The sequence below is a fragment of the Hibiscus syriacus genome, unplaced genomic scaffold (genome assembly GCF_006381635.1).
Source record: "Hibiscus syriacus cultivar Baekdansim isolate YM2019G1 unplaced genomic scaffold, ASM638163v2 tig00000218_pilon, whole genome shotgun sequence".
Lineage (NCBI taxonomy): Eukaryota > Viridiplantae > Streptophyta > Magnoliopsida > Malvales > Malvaceae > Hibiscus > Hibiscus syriacus.
Window position 1 is genome coordinate 205,140 of NW_024061774.1, and position 16,951 is coordinate 222,090.

The 16,951-nt window shown below is 31.8% G+C and overlaps 1 protein-coding gene and 1 pseudogene across 1 annotated transcript; both read left to right on the plus strand.

Annotated features, from left to right (window-relative positions):
• Positions 1 to 16,951, plus strand: part of LOC120152212 — a 32,044-nt pseudogene that overhangs the window by 11,097 nt on the left and 3,996 nt on the right.
• On the plus strand, positions 8,416 to 9,114 carry LOC120152311 (protein LIGHT-DEPENDENT SHORT HYPOCOTYLS 4-like). Its single transcript, XM_039164586.1, has one exon. The coding sequence runs from the start codon at positions 8,470 to 8,472 to the stop codon at positions 9,076 to 9,078; it is 609 nt and encodes a 202-aa protein (XP_039020517.1). The 5' UTR covers positions 8,416 to 8,469; the 3' UTR covers positions 9,079 to 9,114.

The following is a 16,951-nucleotide window of genomic DNA, read 5'->3' on the forward strand; positions in this document are numbered from 1 at the left end:
TATATAAAATATATAATTTAAAAAAATAAAGAAAATATATCATCCCTCAATCAAAAAAATTATTTATGGAAAATAAAAAATATTTTAACTCCCACTATAATAAATTTCTAGTTTCGCCTCTACTTAATGTTGTGTTTGAAAATTCAATGTGTCAATTTGATATGCTCACTATGAATATTTATGCTCATTCTATTGTATCAATATAATGAGTATCAATATAATGAGTATCAATATTCTTTATTGCTGAAAAAACTTAAAGAATATCTATTAGACATCCAATATTTCTGTGATGACTCTATAAGCCTAGTATGGAATTTTAGGATTAAAAATACTATAATACCCATAAATTTAATAAACATAAACGCAAATCGTAACCACCATTTAAATCTAGGGGGTATTCAAAAACACCCGACCTGGTTGACTTGATATGTTGACCCTGTCCTCTTTACCGGTATATTTATGAGTCATACCTTACAACTCCACTTAGCCTAAAGCTTTGCGAAGCTCAATTCTAAATCATGAGAAAGAATCTTGTTTTTCATAACTTCATATAACATTCTTCGGTTCTCTGGAACCTATGAGTGATAATTGACCATTCCTTTAAAGTTACTACATCTTCAATCCAAAAAGACGTTGGCTTGAAAGTTGTTTTGACTTACAATTGGAAAAACAAATCAATTGGTTGTAATTCGACTTTTTGTGAATAAACTTAATGGTGGTCCGCTAAGGGGAATTAAAATCAAGTTCGATTCTCGATGAAACACTATAACTTGAGTCAGGCTTTTACAACATTTAAAGATATCTTGGATCTAATGCGATAGGCGTGGTTTGTCCAACAAGGACTGAATTTTGGAGATAAACTTGGCAATATCAGTTAGCCGGATAGAAAAGATAGATGCAATGGTTGCGCTTTGTTGATTGTAACTGGCATGCATCCAAAAGAGAATTTATTTATACAATCAATCAAAATTGAGACTAAGTGAAGCTTGAGGATCTCAATTGAATTCTTCTACCTTATTTACTTTATTTACTTTTTCATCATTTTTATTTATTATTCATTATTCATTTTTATTATTTATTTACTTTCATTATTTTTAAATCCTCATTTTTTTCTTTTGCAAGTAAAATCCAAGAATCGAAAGAAACAAATTTATCGAACTTTTTTAGTCTACGTGGATCAACATCTATTTCTCTATACTTCTTTCATTATGGGATTAAAATATTTATTTATTTAGCAATTTCTACGCTTGTCAGATAATAGAAACAAATTCAGATTTATAAAATAATGGATAATTCAAGTAATAAATATCTAAATATGAATAACTATATCAAATTATAAATTCATTGTGTATAGTAGTTGAAATATCAAAAGTTATAATATCTAAATTCAAAATAAAAGTTTTAAATTTTATACTATATATTCTCTTCTCAAATAGAAAGTCTAAAATATAATTTGCTAATATAAAATCAAAAAACAATACAAATCGATTGCAATCGAAAATTTTATAAAAAAAACATAATTTTTAAGTTGGAGAGTAACATTTTAAGTTAAAACTGAAAATATCATATTATTTATAATATTTTAAATTACAATCGAAAATGTTATAAATTACATAATTTTTTGATTGTATATCTAAACCACCGAAATATAATTTTTCAGTGTTAACTGAAAACGTTACAAAATCTATAACAATTTAGGTTAAATATGATAATATTTTAACTTAAAACCCACATTAAATTAAACAAAAGCTGGGGTTGAAAACTAATTTGGTAAGAAGTAGATGAATCTTTATAATTATTTTTGTATGGCAGCCAAGAAAAAGATGGGGATGAAAACCATGGCTCCCCGCGTCAACTGTTGGCATTTTGCAAGGCACTGTTACTTGATAGACTTATGCTTTCAGGTTGATGCAAAATTGTTATGCTATTGCCCAATTGGAGTCAATGAAGGGTATTGTAGTCATTCACTATAGGTGCTGTCAGTCAATGGAAACCAAGAAGAAGAAAAAGGCGAAGAAACAAAATCATGTTATCCCCTCGTATTTTTAACCCTTTACCTTTATCATGTCTCCATCTATCTTTTCTCTCTCTCCAGCTTTTTAGATCTTATTATATTTCATGTTGATATGTTTTTAAACGTTCTTTTTATAAATATAAATTATTGAATATATTAGATTTAATATATATTTCTTATAATCATTTATATTTAATTAATTAATTTGAATTCGGTATTATAGAAATGAGAACGACTCTCTTAACCTAATTTTATTTATTCACAAACATTAAGATTAAACTTTTGACTTTGCTTAAGTAATCTAGTGGTTTATTATGGATTCTTATATTAATCTGAAATAAGTACAATATTATATTTGTTCAAATATGAGTACCCTCAATCACTTGACATTGAGAACTCATCTAAATACTTAAATATGAATTTATATCTGACTTATCATATTAAAGTATAAAAAATAAATGATTTTATTTAGAGTGATGTCTTGAATTTTAATTTAATGAACTAGTTTCATGAAAAAGTAGTTTAACAATAAAGAATTTCCAATATAATATATATAAACTGATATATAAATATACTTATAATTTTGTCAATAAAGTCTTATAAAAACATTTAATAGTATAAATTGAATATAATATAATATATATTCAAAAAAATTAATCATTAATGATATAAATATATTTTATAAACGTAACTAATTAAACGCTAAATGTCTAAGTAGAAGAGTGGTAAAGTGCTTTGAATTCATGAATATATAAGTTATGTTCTGGTTAAAATTTCGACGTGCTTTAGTTCATTTCGGTTAACAATAGCTTTTGTAGATGTATATCATCTTTTATTTATAGGAATATTTAGAAATAAAATATTATTATTTAATCAAATAATTAAAATTAATTAATAATTTTAAGGTTTACATTTTGTATCAATATATTTATATAAAATTGACTATATTTAATTTATATATAAAAAGTGAAAAAATAGTAATAACCCGAAACCAACTGCCTTGGTAAAAATGTATGGATAATGTGTTAGAGAAAAATGACTCATTTAAAGTGACGAGGAATTTATTTTCTAAGATAATATGTTTGTTACAATATTAGTAGGAAGACTCGCAGATTATTTAACATCTTTGAAAAGATGTCTAAAAGATGACATCTTCTAATTTGCTACTCTATTTCCAATTGTATGTAGCGTGGGGAAGAATTGTCTTCCATAAGTCTTCCCAAAGATTCCATAATTCATGCGTCTTCCTATTTTTACAGTAACAAATATCCCAATGAACACCTTAAATTAATTAATCTCTTTTCCCACCACATTATCTATGAATTTTACCCAACTTCTTTTTTACCAATTTCAACAAAAAATTAATATAAAAATAACACTCATTTGAGATTATTAATCGGTTTACTGTAACATCCTCAATATCGGGTTAGTGACTAAATTGTAAAACTTTAGAATTTGGTGACTAAAGTAGAATAATTGAATAGTTCAAAGACTTATATGAGAAATGTTGTGTAGGATTAAATTATAAAGAAGAAGGAATTGAAGGACAAAATGGTCATTGACAAGGAAAATAATTAATTTTGGTTATGGTTATATATTAACCCATGTGGAAGTGAAGGAAAGCAAAACAAGTTTTTTAGAATTCTCCTCTTCTTCCTTTTCCTTCATACGTGAGAGCCAAGCAAAGGTGAATTTTCTTGTTAGTTAATTACTTGTTGAATTTAAGGTTGGTTTATGATCATTAGATGATAATTAAGCTTAAGGAAAGCTTAAGTTATCTTAAAAATCAAAGATAAGAGAGTTAGGAAGGATTAAAGAAAAGAGAGGAGTAAGTGAAATTTTGGAAAAGGGTTAGTAAGTGAAGTTTAAGACTGGAATTGACTTGCCATCAACCTAATTAAGAAGTATGAAGTGTTAGAATTGAATTTAGAACAAGTAGAAAATTTGGTATGATTCTTGAATTTCATATGGAGGATGATAATTTGAGGATAAAGATGTGTTAAAGGGTTAGGAATGTGTTTGAGTATGTATCCTTGAGTTAAGGGTATTAAAGAAGCTAAGTTATGAAGTTTTTGAGTTGAAATGAAGTAATTTTGTGCTTAAAATGTGATTTCTGGGCTAGGGGTATCAATACCCATTCAACAGGTACCAATACTTCAAGAGTGAAATTTAGGAAGAAATTCAAGGGGTACCGATACCATGAAGAACAGTATCGATACCAAAGGTACTGATACCTTAAGGAAGGTATCGATACCATCTTTGAACGAAAAATTACAGAATGCAATATGGGTATCGATACCTAGGAATGGTACTGATACCTCAGTTAAGGGATGTATCGATACCCTATAGCGGGTACCGATACCAGTTTAAATAGAAAGTAAAGTTTTGCCTTTCCTTTAGTTTAAGAAATGAAAGATTATAGTATACCATTTAGATTACTTATATATATCAATTTGTGATTATGTAGATATAGAACGTAATCTCGTTCCGGATCAATCAAAGAATTAGAAAACGTTGAGAGAAATATAAAGTGCTAGAATTGATTCGAATCAAGCAAGGCTAAGGTGAGTGCATAATATATATATAGTTTAATGGAAATAAGACTTGGGATAAGTCTATTTACTTTATTTGATTTCATGTTTTCCTTTTTATATACATGCATATGTTATGGTTACAATAAGCACTTGCATAATTTGTAAATGTTTTAACATGATATTATATGAATGTATGCAATTACAAGAAAATCAATCCATGTATGTGAAATAAAGAAAGTGATCATATGTATGCATGTGAAGTGAATTATGTGTTTATATGAGAAGTGATAAAAGAGATATGTAAATGAGAAACGTACTCATCTTTAAGCCCATGTTATATAATATGAGAACTGTAGGTATAATTGGCATGCCAAGAGTCGAAGGATTATTAGTGGTCCTGCGGGACATAGTGGTCCTTCGAGACAAATATTCAATGCTCCTAGTGGGAATTTATTCGAGCAGTGGTGACATCATTCGTGCACAACCTCAGTGTACTCACGTACCTCCTGTTTTCCATAATGTGCATGGACATCCAAATATAAATTGAATGAAAACTCTTATAAGAAGTTAAAGTCCATATTTTGCATATCATAATCATATATGTTATAGTTTGGTAGATACATGTAAATTGCAATGTCATGATTGATTGATACTAGTGCATGTTCATGAATTTATCGTTAGATGTTCATTTATGCCTCACTAAGTCTGTGACCTAGCGTGTAAGTGGTTTACACGTAAGTACCAAGAAACAAGAAGACCAGAATTAGAAGTTGCAAGGACAACATCCCTACTAGAAGATCAGATCAGAAGTAATTGGCAAAGTATGTATTTTGTTGTATCTAGTGTGTTGGCATGTAAACAATTTGTTAATTATGAATGCTCTGATCAATTTTGTATCATTTTGGTCGAACTTGTATAAGTTAACAACTTTTGTTTTAATGAAAGTTTAAAATTTCTATATTTTCTTTAAGAGTCAAAGTTTGAAAAGTCAATGTGAAACCTCGGACTCGTATCCGGGTCGAGTACGGGTTGAGAGTGTTACATTGACATTTTTTTGGGCCACATAGGCCGAAAGAACGTTACGTGAAAAGGGCTTATCAAAAGAGGATTTTTTTTGTAGAAAGTATCTTCTGATGATGTAGTAGAAGTCGATTAAAATATTTAAGGTTGGGTTAGAATTAAGTAAAGAGAGAATGGGGGCCAAAAATATGTAAAAAAAACACACACACAATGTATTTCTTCGACAAGTATTTCAACAAGCACTAGTCGAAGTGGGCAGCAACAATCACTCAATTAATGCATGTTTAAAATATTATATTTAAACACTTAAAAAGAACTTCGTGTATAAAATATGTGTGATTTGAAAAGATCATTACCAAACATATTGATTTTGAGTTGTCAAAGACAAGTCATTAACTTGATCAAATCTGTTAGTTGTTGTCTTCTAAAACTCGGGATCCCAATATCAAAAATTGCATTTGAATATATGTTGTGTGTGTAAATGATTCATAAACTGTGCAAGTATACACGTCACTCAAGTAATAAAGTGATGAGTGAGATCATCTCTACATGCATTGGAGGAAAATTACGTAAAGAATATGCACACAAAATATATAAACAAGTATTGTATATGAGTAGTATGAACAATGATAATTAAATGTTGTAACAAAAACGTAGTGTTTAAGAATGTTGTAGCAAAATTGTGTTGAGAAATGGGTTACGAGATAAGTCATTAATGATACGAGACCTCACACGTGTGAAACACTCAAAAATGATAAAAGGTTGAGTCTATTGTGGAATCCTATGATTTGTTTAAAAGAAATGTCTTACACCTTCCCTTAATACGTTGCTCGACAGAGTTTACTAAGTTGTTTTTCTAGTAAGAAACTAAATGTGGAAATGCTAAAACAATACATCTATACGTAAACTCTAGCAAGTTATTATATATGAAGCTCTATTCTTTTTTGTCATTAAAACTCTATTTTTATCTTTAAGGTGAGTTAGGGTTTGCTTCTCATCTTAACCTTATTGTCCGTGTAGATCTATGCTTAACTCTCTCGCATATTAAGCATCAAATGTAGATTAAAGCTAATTCTCGCAAGCTCTTACAAATCTAAATAAATGTTTTTTTGAACAAAATTCGTATATTTTGTTAATATATTTTATTCCTTTTTTCCTTTATTTTATTTTAGTCTAACCTATGCTCGTACTACTGTCACGTAGGTAGAAGATATTTTCTGTTTAAAGCTCTTTTGAAAATATTTTTATACAACACATCTTAACTATATATGTGACATCTGTGGCGGATCCACATTGATATTAGTTGAAATTTGCTGGAATTCAAAATTTCTTCTTTAAAAATCAAAATTATGTTTTATTAATATTTGTGTCCCTACCCTGAAATTATGTGGTGCGTATCTTGAAATTTTATCGTCTTCAAAAATTTATATTATTAATATATATGTGATTCACCCTAAAAAAAAATTAGATCCGTAACACAAAAGAATATCAATTTAAAAAATAATCTAAAATAAATATTATTATTTTCATTAAATTTTATGAGTGATACTTGAATAAAGAAAATCCGAAACCAACCTCTAAGCATACATTTATCATTATAGTACGAAATTGACCATCCTTGTTAGTAACTTCAAAAACATATATTTACATTTCTTGTTTTATGCAAGTGTTTAAACCTCTTTACCGTTCCACAATAAGAAAGTTATTTAGAGTTACCCATTTACCATTGCCAGTCTCAGGCAGTGATGGAACTGAGAGTTCGCTTCCCCCATTTTTCTGCCAAAAAAAAAAACACACTTACAGTTAAACATGACAAAACACTGACTGCCCTAGCTTTGAAATGTTTTTTTCTTTTCTTTTTTAAACAGCAAAACAATGTTGAAAGACATCATAAGCCTTTCAAGTTTTCTAGGATTTATCAAACCAAAGATTCATGACAGATAAAAACCAAAGGAACTGTGCCAGACCCCAGTTGCTGCTTAATTTCCCCTAAATGCCTGACCTAACTATTCTTTTCTCCTCTCTGTTACTATCTGGGTTTAATTTTTCCTTCAATCCCTCTAGTCTTTCAACTTTTAGAAATTTCCCCCTGCTTTTAAATTCATGAATTTGATCATCGTATTTAAAACTGATGGGATAATAGTTTAGAAAAAATATTCGTATGAGATGTTAGAGAAATTATTTTCTCAACGAAATTAAAATGAACAGTGCATGTGAAAAAATGACCGGATTATCTAAAGTCTTTGGGAAGACGTTTAGAAGACACGTCTTCCTCAAATCGTATATAGTCTGACTATCAACCTTAGTAAAGTATCAACCCAAAAGATGTAATATCTTATGTGTCTTTCTCAAAGACGCTAAATGGTCCGATTTTCTTTCCCCATGCAATGTTCATTTAACCTTAGCTGAGAAAATGATTTTTCCTACACGCAAATGAACCATTCTTTCTTTCTCGTCATATTATGTAAAAAAAAAATTTCTTGTATTTCTCTTATTTAAAAATTAAATTCTGATAGATAATATTATTAACCGATCTTATTACATTTAATTTTTGTTGAGGTTAAACACATTAATTGATCTTAATTGTAAAAGAAAATATTGTTCTTTCATATAATATCCAAATTCAGGTTTGAACAATTACATTTAGTATATGAGAATTGTCAGTAGATTAAAAATTTTCTAAATATATAGTGACGGATCTAAATTTTTTATAGTTTTTAAAAAAATGAATACGTAATTTTTTTTTATATTTTGTTTTCCTTAAGACACTAAATTATATTTAATAATTTTTGTCTGTTTTCTTTCATTTCTATAGAAAACTTTGTTTTTGAATCTACTCTCTTTTGTTTTCAGGTTTATCTGAATTCTGCAAAACCCTTTTCTGCTTTTCATAGATCTTACATGTATTCTCTTCAGAATTTCGAAACCCCAAATTTCCCTGCAACTCTTTCCATGTCCACCATGAACAACGCCAATACCAACAACACAAACCCCTCACCGGCGGCGGCGGCCATCGTCTCCTTCTCCCCTCCTCCCGCTTCTTCGTCCACTTCTCCTTCCACCACTCTCAGCCGCTACGAGAACCAAAAACGCCGTGACTGGAACACTTTCGGGCAATACCTCCGTAACCACCGCCCTCCACTCTCCCTCTCCCGCTGCAGCGGCGCCCACGTTCTCGAATTCCTCCGCTATCTCGACCAGTTCGGAAAAACCAAAGTCCACACTCCACTGTGCCCTTTCTTCGGTCACCCTAACCCTCCAGCTCCATTCCCTTGTCCCCTCCGTCAAGCTTGGGGTAGCCTCGATGCTCTCATCGGACGCCTCAGAGCCGCCTTTGAGGAACACGGCGGCAAGCCGGAAGCAAACCCTTTCGGAGCTAGAGCTATTAGGCTCTACCTACGTGAGGTTCGTGATTCGCAGTCCAAAGCAAGAGGCATAAGTTACGAGAAGAAGAAAAGAAAGCGACCACCTCAATTAGCGCATCAGCCACCTCCTTCTTCCACTTCTTAAATGGAAATCAAAACCAGTAAGTTCAAAATAAGCACGAAAATTGAAAACAGGTGTGATCAGATCATCAACCAGCTGCATGGGGTTTTTTTTTCTCTCTCTCTTTCCAGTATTATTCAATCTTAATTATGAGATCTTATTATCTTGCAAGTATTGATCTCTTCATTAATGGTTATTACCCTACAAATTAAGGTCTACGTGACTTAACATCTCGAATTGTCATTGATAAGTACCTTTGATAAGCCATTTATGACAACGTAAGATTTGCATATCAAAGTTGTATTTTCTCGTAGCTTCTCCCCAAGATCAATCTGCAGGCACTAAAAAGGGTTTGCAAAGAATCATGTGTCGGTTGTTTTCAAAAGAAGGATTTCTTTTTAGTATCGTTTTATTTTATTTCCTTGTTTCCTTCATTGGCTAATGAAACTGTACAAATCTGGGAATGAGAAGGTTTCATGTTATGGACAGCTAAAAATCCCATCAGTCCACTGCAAGATTGATGCATGCAGGAAGTAGGTTGAGTAGTTTAAAGCTGATTCAGATATATTGGAAAAATCCATCTCCCATTTCTGCAATCTGTCATATCTGTTCCCCCAAGGGAGGGAAGATATTTATTTTATCAAGTGGAACTCCCATCGTCACATGAACCCTAATCAACAGTCGAACTTGTTGCTTGAGTTCTTCACTTGAACCCAAATCATAATAACCTTACCTATTATGGTTTTAAATTAAGGCTGCGGTGATTTTTTTTTTGTATAATGTTTACTGTGATTATAGTAACAGCGAGTATTATTATAGATATAGTAATTATACAATAACAATTTTAAATGATACTTTTATCGTTATATAAAGTTCGCCGTTCCGATAGTATATCGCTGCTTAAATCCTTGCTAACTATTCTTTCGTGGACTAATACAATTTGTCTATTGGATAACTTGCTTCAACTAGCCCTTGATTGCTTTCGTTGTTGAGTTTCATGAAACCTTCATTGCATTTGTTTTTCCTCTTTGTTGATTCTTCATGGGTGTTTGGTTTCTATTTTTTTTAATAATCTTGGAAATTAATAGGTAGTATTTATTTAGAATCTAATTTTTAATCTATTAATGATACACACACTCTATAGATGTAGTCATTCAAATCTAAATTCTTAAAAAACATTTTATTTAGCACAGTGATCACTTAATATATTTATAAATATTAAATTTGAAAAATGAAATTATTCATGATAAATGCCAAAGGATTTTATTTTATTTAGTGAAAGTTGGATTTATTATACCTATCAATAATATTAAGTTGAAACTTTATAAGAGACTATTATTTTACTAGACTGGACATCATTATATGATATATTTAAGATTCTGCTGGGACCAAATCTGATTGCATTCTGTATTTTGTATTTTCTGATGCATATTTATGTAATATCTATAACAGTTAAAATAAAATAATGAGAGGAATAAATTATTTAAAATTACATTAATAATAATTTATTAAATATTTAATTTTAAAATAACTAATAAAACAAATTTTCGCGATGGTTGTTTTTTAAAATTAATTCATATGATTAAATTGATATAATTTTGAAATACAGATGGTTAAATTTATTGATTTATTTGGAATTATGATCATATTAATATGTGATGCAAGTAATGAGGATAAAATATATTACTATATACCTTTTTTTAAAATCATATTAGTAATTTTATTAATCATTTTTTATTAAGTTTGAGGTGAATTTTTTATCAGCAGTTTTATTAATCTGAATTATGCGAGCATCAATGTCATGAAGAACTGGCTAGACTTTCAAAGACCGTAAACCAGGGTTGGACAACCAATTTTGAACAATGGTAGAGTGAAAATTCACCACCAAATTGGTATTGCCAAGCCAGCAATCCTCGACAAAAATATCACAAGTCGACTTATTCCCAAATAGCACAGCAATTTCAGCATTAGCGTCTAAGACAGGCCCTAAAAAATAACTCTGATTACTCCTGAATCCGATCGACACTCCGAAACCCACCAACACCCGCTATTTCAAGCATGACACTTGGGGCATTCAGAGCGCCAAGAGAAGATGAAGGCAGACCAAGGCTCCCTACTTAAAGAAGAAGATCATATCTTTAAAAACGAACCTCTTCCTCTTAAACACCAGCTCACTACGATTTAACCAAACACTCCAAGCAGCAGCAACTATAGACACCAACCACACACTTTTCACTTTAGCAGAGAGATTGACTGAGAAGCTGAAAATAAACAACTCCACCACATCGTTAGTCATCCCAAATCTACACTCCACCAAACATCAATCTCTCTCCAAATTTCACCATAATATTACAGATCATAAACAAATGATTTACCTCCTCAACCTCCGACCCACATCAACGACATTGACAATCTATACCTTCCAGTCTCATGTCCCGAGTCATAAGAAACTCCTTAGTAGGAATCCTATGTAAAATCGGCATCCATAAAAATTTTCTTACCTTGGGGGGGGGGGGGGACTTTTAATTTCCACACTTTATCAAACTCAAAATCAGGTTCGTCCACACCGGCATCAACAATCAGTTGAGATAGCTTCTTCACCGAGAAACGGCCTTCTCTATCATGAATCCATTTAAAACGGTCAATTTTGCATGAACTATGCACACCTTGGATGAACTCTTTTAATTCATCCACCATCATCATTTCCCTGTCCAACAGAGCTCTCCAAAATAAGGCAGCCCAGTTCTCCCCATTCAAACCATTTGGAGAAACAACGTCCACAACCACCGCCCTTTTATTAGCTGACGAACGAAATAGCCTGGGAAACAAGCACCTCAATGGTTTATCGCCCCACCATACGTCCACCCAAAACAATACCATTCTACCATCGCCTATCAACCACATAAACGAGTCATGAATCATCCATCTACTCACATTCCGCTTCTTCCAATTTTTCATGATACCCTGCCAAACTACATACATATTTTTAATATTGGTAGACTTTAATATTTCATTATCAGGGCGACACCCATATTTAGACGAGATAATTCTCCTCCAAAGAGCACGACTCTCCACACTGAAGTGCCAACCCCATTTTGCTAAGTAATCCCTATTCTTCGCTTGAAGGTTAACAACCTCGGCACCACCCTTGTTTCGTGATAAACACACTCTTTTCCAACTAACCTGAGCTAGTTTTTTCTTCCCATTCGGACCCTCACAAGAAGCTCCTTCTAGTTCTTTCAATCTTGAGGATCATTGTTTTTGGAATTTCAAATGAGGACATGTAATATAGCGAAAGGACTGAAAGTACTGCATTTATAAGAACCACTCTACTAGCAAACGAGAGTGTGTTGCTTTTCTAATCGACGAGTTTGGACTAAAATCTCTCAATAATCGGTTCCCAAGTTAATGCTCTTCGCGGATCAGCTCCTAACGGAATCCCCAAATAAGTGAACAGAAGAGAACCCACTTTACACCCATAACATGATGGCAGCATCTCAACCTTGGGAGTCTCAACTCCCACCCCACTAGACAAGACTTACTAAAATTGATACACAGCCCTGAGCTAATTTCGAAACACCTCAATATGCGCTTCAAGTTACAAATGTACTTCTCCTCCAGTTTCACGAAAACAATAGTATCATTCGCGAACTGAAGATTAGAGAAAATCTGGTTTGGGATAATATCTCTAATTCCATCAATAGCACCCATAGACTTCAGCTTGAATAAATAACTGATGCAGGGCCTTTGTCACTATAATAAATGAGAGCGGATCCCCCTGTCGAAGTTCTCTCTACATAGGAAACTCTTTCGAGGGGATCCATTAACTAACACTGAAACCTTTACCGATGAAATGTAGCCCCAAATCCAGGATCAAATGCAACCAAATCCCATCTTTTCCAGTACCATCAAAAGAAACTCCCACCTAACACAGTTATATGCCTTTGAAAAATTCAGTTTTAATACAACATCCCTGACGCACCTCCTCTCGACGACATCGAATGAATGGTTTCGTTTGCCACCAATATCCCATCCACAATTTGCCTACCTCTATATGCTAATTGAACTAATGACATCGGCATGGCGATAATAAAAATGGCAGTACTTTTCCATGTTATTTATTAATGTTTTACGCATTTGCACATTAACATACCTTTGGTTGAAGCTTTATAATAGAAGCCAAATTACACAAAATTTATTAAGTTGGGAGAATCTGAGACTATCACATTGACTGAAGGATGCATAAGAATGATGCTAAAATAAATCACCCCCTAAATTGCACAACTTTATATGATAGTGAAGAATGCAACATGTTGGAATCAATTCTAGAAACGTATATTTTGAAGCATTGCTACTGAACTGAAGCACAAGAGCTTTGCTTGGATAATGAAACAACAAAGAGTTGCAAAAGCAATACAGACATGTCTGCTGCTGATGAATGTTCTGAACAAGTTTTGTCTTTATCAGGATCTGTTGCACAGTAAGCATGGACAAAGTAACAACCTGAATCATTTGAGCTATTTGAACGACTTTACAGACCATTAAAGCCATCCCTATAAGAACCACCACAACTGGAGCTTAAACCGCTACCAAACTATTAGAAGTATGTTTATTTGAGAGTTGGACACACATTGCCTGTTATCATTTCTGCAAACTTATGTGCACAATAAGATTAGAAATTGTGGGAGCTCCTACGGCGATGTACGATTTCTGATATCAAAGGAATTAGCCCTGCTTTTTGCATACATAAAATCTTGCTTGAATTTTATTACAGTTATTCAATAGAGCAATAACGTCGTTTGAATCCTCTAATGAGAAAAATTGTTAAAAAAATAAGCCATTGATGCCGGAGTAATTTACCCAATTTCTAATAACTCATGGGTGAACCCAACTCATTACATGCCTAAAAGGGAAGGATAAACATGATTAAAAATGACAACAATGAACTTATCCTTACCCGAACAAGGAAAAAATTATTTTGTTTTTCCTTTTTTTTTATCGAATGTTAGGTTGATTAGCTGGAAAGGAGTACTACTGTTTCCTAGATAAATATTCGAGCTACAATCAAATTGTCATAGATCCAGAAGCCTAAGAAAGATTACTTTCACATGTTCTTATGGTTCATTTGCCTTTCATCGGATGTCTTTTAAATTGTGTAATGTGCAACCATATTCCAATAATGTATGGTGGTCATTTTTGATGATATTTATTGAGGTAATATTGGAGATATTTATGAATGACTTCTCTATTATAGTTAATTCATTTGATGTTTTTTTTATTTAATCTAAGAAAGTATTGCGGCGTTAAACTAATTTCGTTTTAATTGAAAGAAGAGTCATTTTATGATTCAAAATGAAATTGTTCTAGGGCATAAGGTATTTTTTCGAAGGCATAAAATTTGATCATGCCAAGGTCGAGGTAATTTGGAAGTTTTCCTATTAATTAATGTAAAGTGCAAAATTTATTTGGACACATGATTCTATAAGTAATTTGATATTATTTAAATAGGTCTCGAGTTTGAATTATTATATATATAGAAAGTTTTTGTTAAGAGGTTCATCCACCAAATTCAAATTTGCAACACATGTTAGTACAAATTAATCATAATAAAGCTATGGAAAACCAAAAAGACCATAAAGATAATAAAAAATATCGAAATTAACAATGTTGTTTATTTTTAGCAAAAAGGCATAAGAGATCCATATATTTTTTGGGGAAAAAAACTAATGTAGTCATCGCATTATTTTTCTCTCTCAATGTGATCCTCTAACTTAGAAAATAACTTAATGTGACCCTTTTACCAACGTTTTTTCGTCATTGACCGTTACGGTACTGATATAATAGTTTATGGTGTGATAGTTGGTTTATTTAGTTATTATTTTGCCTTAAATTGCTCCTTAGTTGTTGGCTTTTGTGGTTTATTTGTTCATTTTGATTCATTTTCTATATAGAATACTATATTATGGAAATTGCACTTAAAGGACATACTTCTGCATTTTTTTATTTTCGGAATCAATGCTGGATTAGTGGGCATGACACATGTGACGTGGCGTTAAATCAGCACCTTTCAGAAGGTCCAATCAGCGCTTCTAGAAGGTCGAATGGGTCTTCCGCGTTTTTGAAATTCCAATTCAAGTTAATATCATAGTTTTAAGATTTTAGTTTAAATATTTTAAGAACTATCTTTAGGAATTATCTCTTATTTTTAGGAGTTATCTTTTTAGTATTTTTAGGGATTTTGAAGGCTACAAATACACTCTCACGGTAAGCCTGAAAACTCATTCAGAATTCATTATTCTTCTTTACTTTGATTTTTATAAATTTTTCTTTTTTTTTTCAAAGTTTTTTTTAAAGATGCTAAGTATGATTGTCATACTTAGCTAGTTTCTCCACAAGCCAATGGCTAAAACGATGACTCAATTCCTATTGTGAGGATTGAAAAACACTTAAAATACCTTTGGATAATTTTCTCAATTTTATGGAGAAATAGGATAGGTAATCGACCCATCCTTTAAAATCAAAATGTTTTTAAATCAAAAAGTCGATGTTGGTTTGGATGTTGTTCTGGTTTAAAGTTGGGAGGAAAAATCGACTGGTAGCAAGTTCGACTTCCTGTGGACACACTTAGCGGCGGTCTGCTAAGGGAAATTGAGATCTGGCTCGATTCTCATTGAGACAACATAATCCGAGTTGGGTTTTTCCAAAACTTTAAAACTAAATAGGTGCTGACGATAATAATCGTAGTTAATCCACATAGGGGCTGGAATTCAAAGATAACTTTTGGATTTTCGATTTATAAGAGAGAAAAATAAGTTACAAGAGTTGTACCATATAGACTGTAACTGACAAATATCCGAAGTGAAAAATCTATTCCAAGGATCAAGCAAAACTTGAAGCATGAGGTTGTTTTCATCATAAATTTTCCTTATTTCAATTTATTTATTTATCTTATCTTTATCTCAAATTATTATTTTTTAAACAATTTAGAACCTTTTTTCTCATCCTATCTTTTCTCACCTTTATCCAAATTCATATCTTTTCTCATATTTTTCTATATCTAAATAAAAAACTCCACAATCACATAAACTCCAAAATCTATGTGAATCGATCCTACTTCTCTTTACTACTCTTTTCTTTATTTATTTTTGAGAATAATGAGTTGTTTGATAATAATACGACGTCTGTCATGGTGTTGACGTGGTAATCCACGATGTTGACATAACAACCCTTGATGACAGGTTAATGTGATAGATGACATGTCATATTGACTAAATTAATAATTCAAACATTTGTCATGTTAGCACGATAGATCGTTATATCAACATCATAAATTGACACATTAATATTATAATAATCAACGATGTAAAATATTGATTAAATGACCACATTAAAATTATCTAAGTTAAAGAATCATACAAAAAAATAAGTTAAAGAATCATAAAATAATAATAATAATACGAAAGCCGGCACCCGACTCGAACAGCCGACACACGACAGCCGACACCCGAGTTTTATGATTTACAAACACGACAGCCGACACCCGTAACAATCTTTTATTTTCTTTTTCATGGAAAAAAATAATCATTTTTGGATCACCTTCAAATCCAATCTTGAACCGATAAATCATAGATTCTTCAAACAACAATAACGTAACACTCCCTCTCCCTTTGTTCATACATAATTACAGTACCTCTTAGTTCCCCTCCTCCCTAAAAATAGCAAACCCAAGACGAAAAAACAGCAGGAAAAAAAGATTCTTTGAGATCTAAATTCACTCTTTTTCTCTATTTTTTTCCCTTGCTTTGTTTCTGGCTCTACATTTAGGTAGGGAGATAACCGACAGTATCTTTTTCTTAGATCTCATTTATACTTGCTCGTTTCGTTGCATTGATTGAAT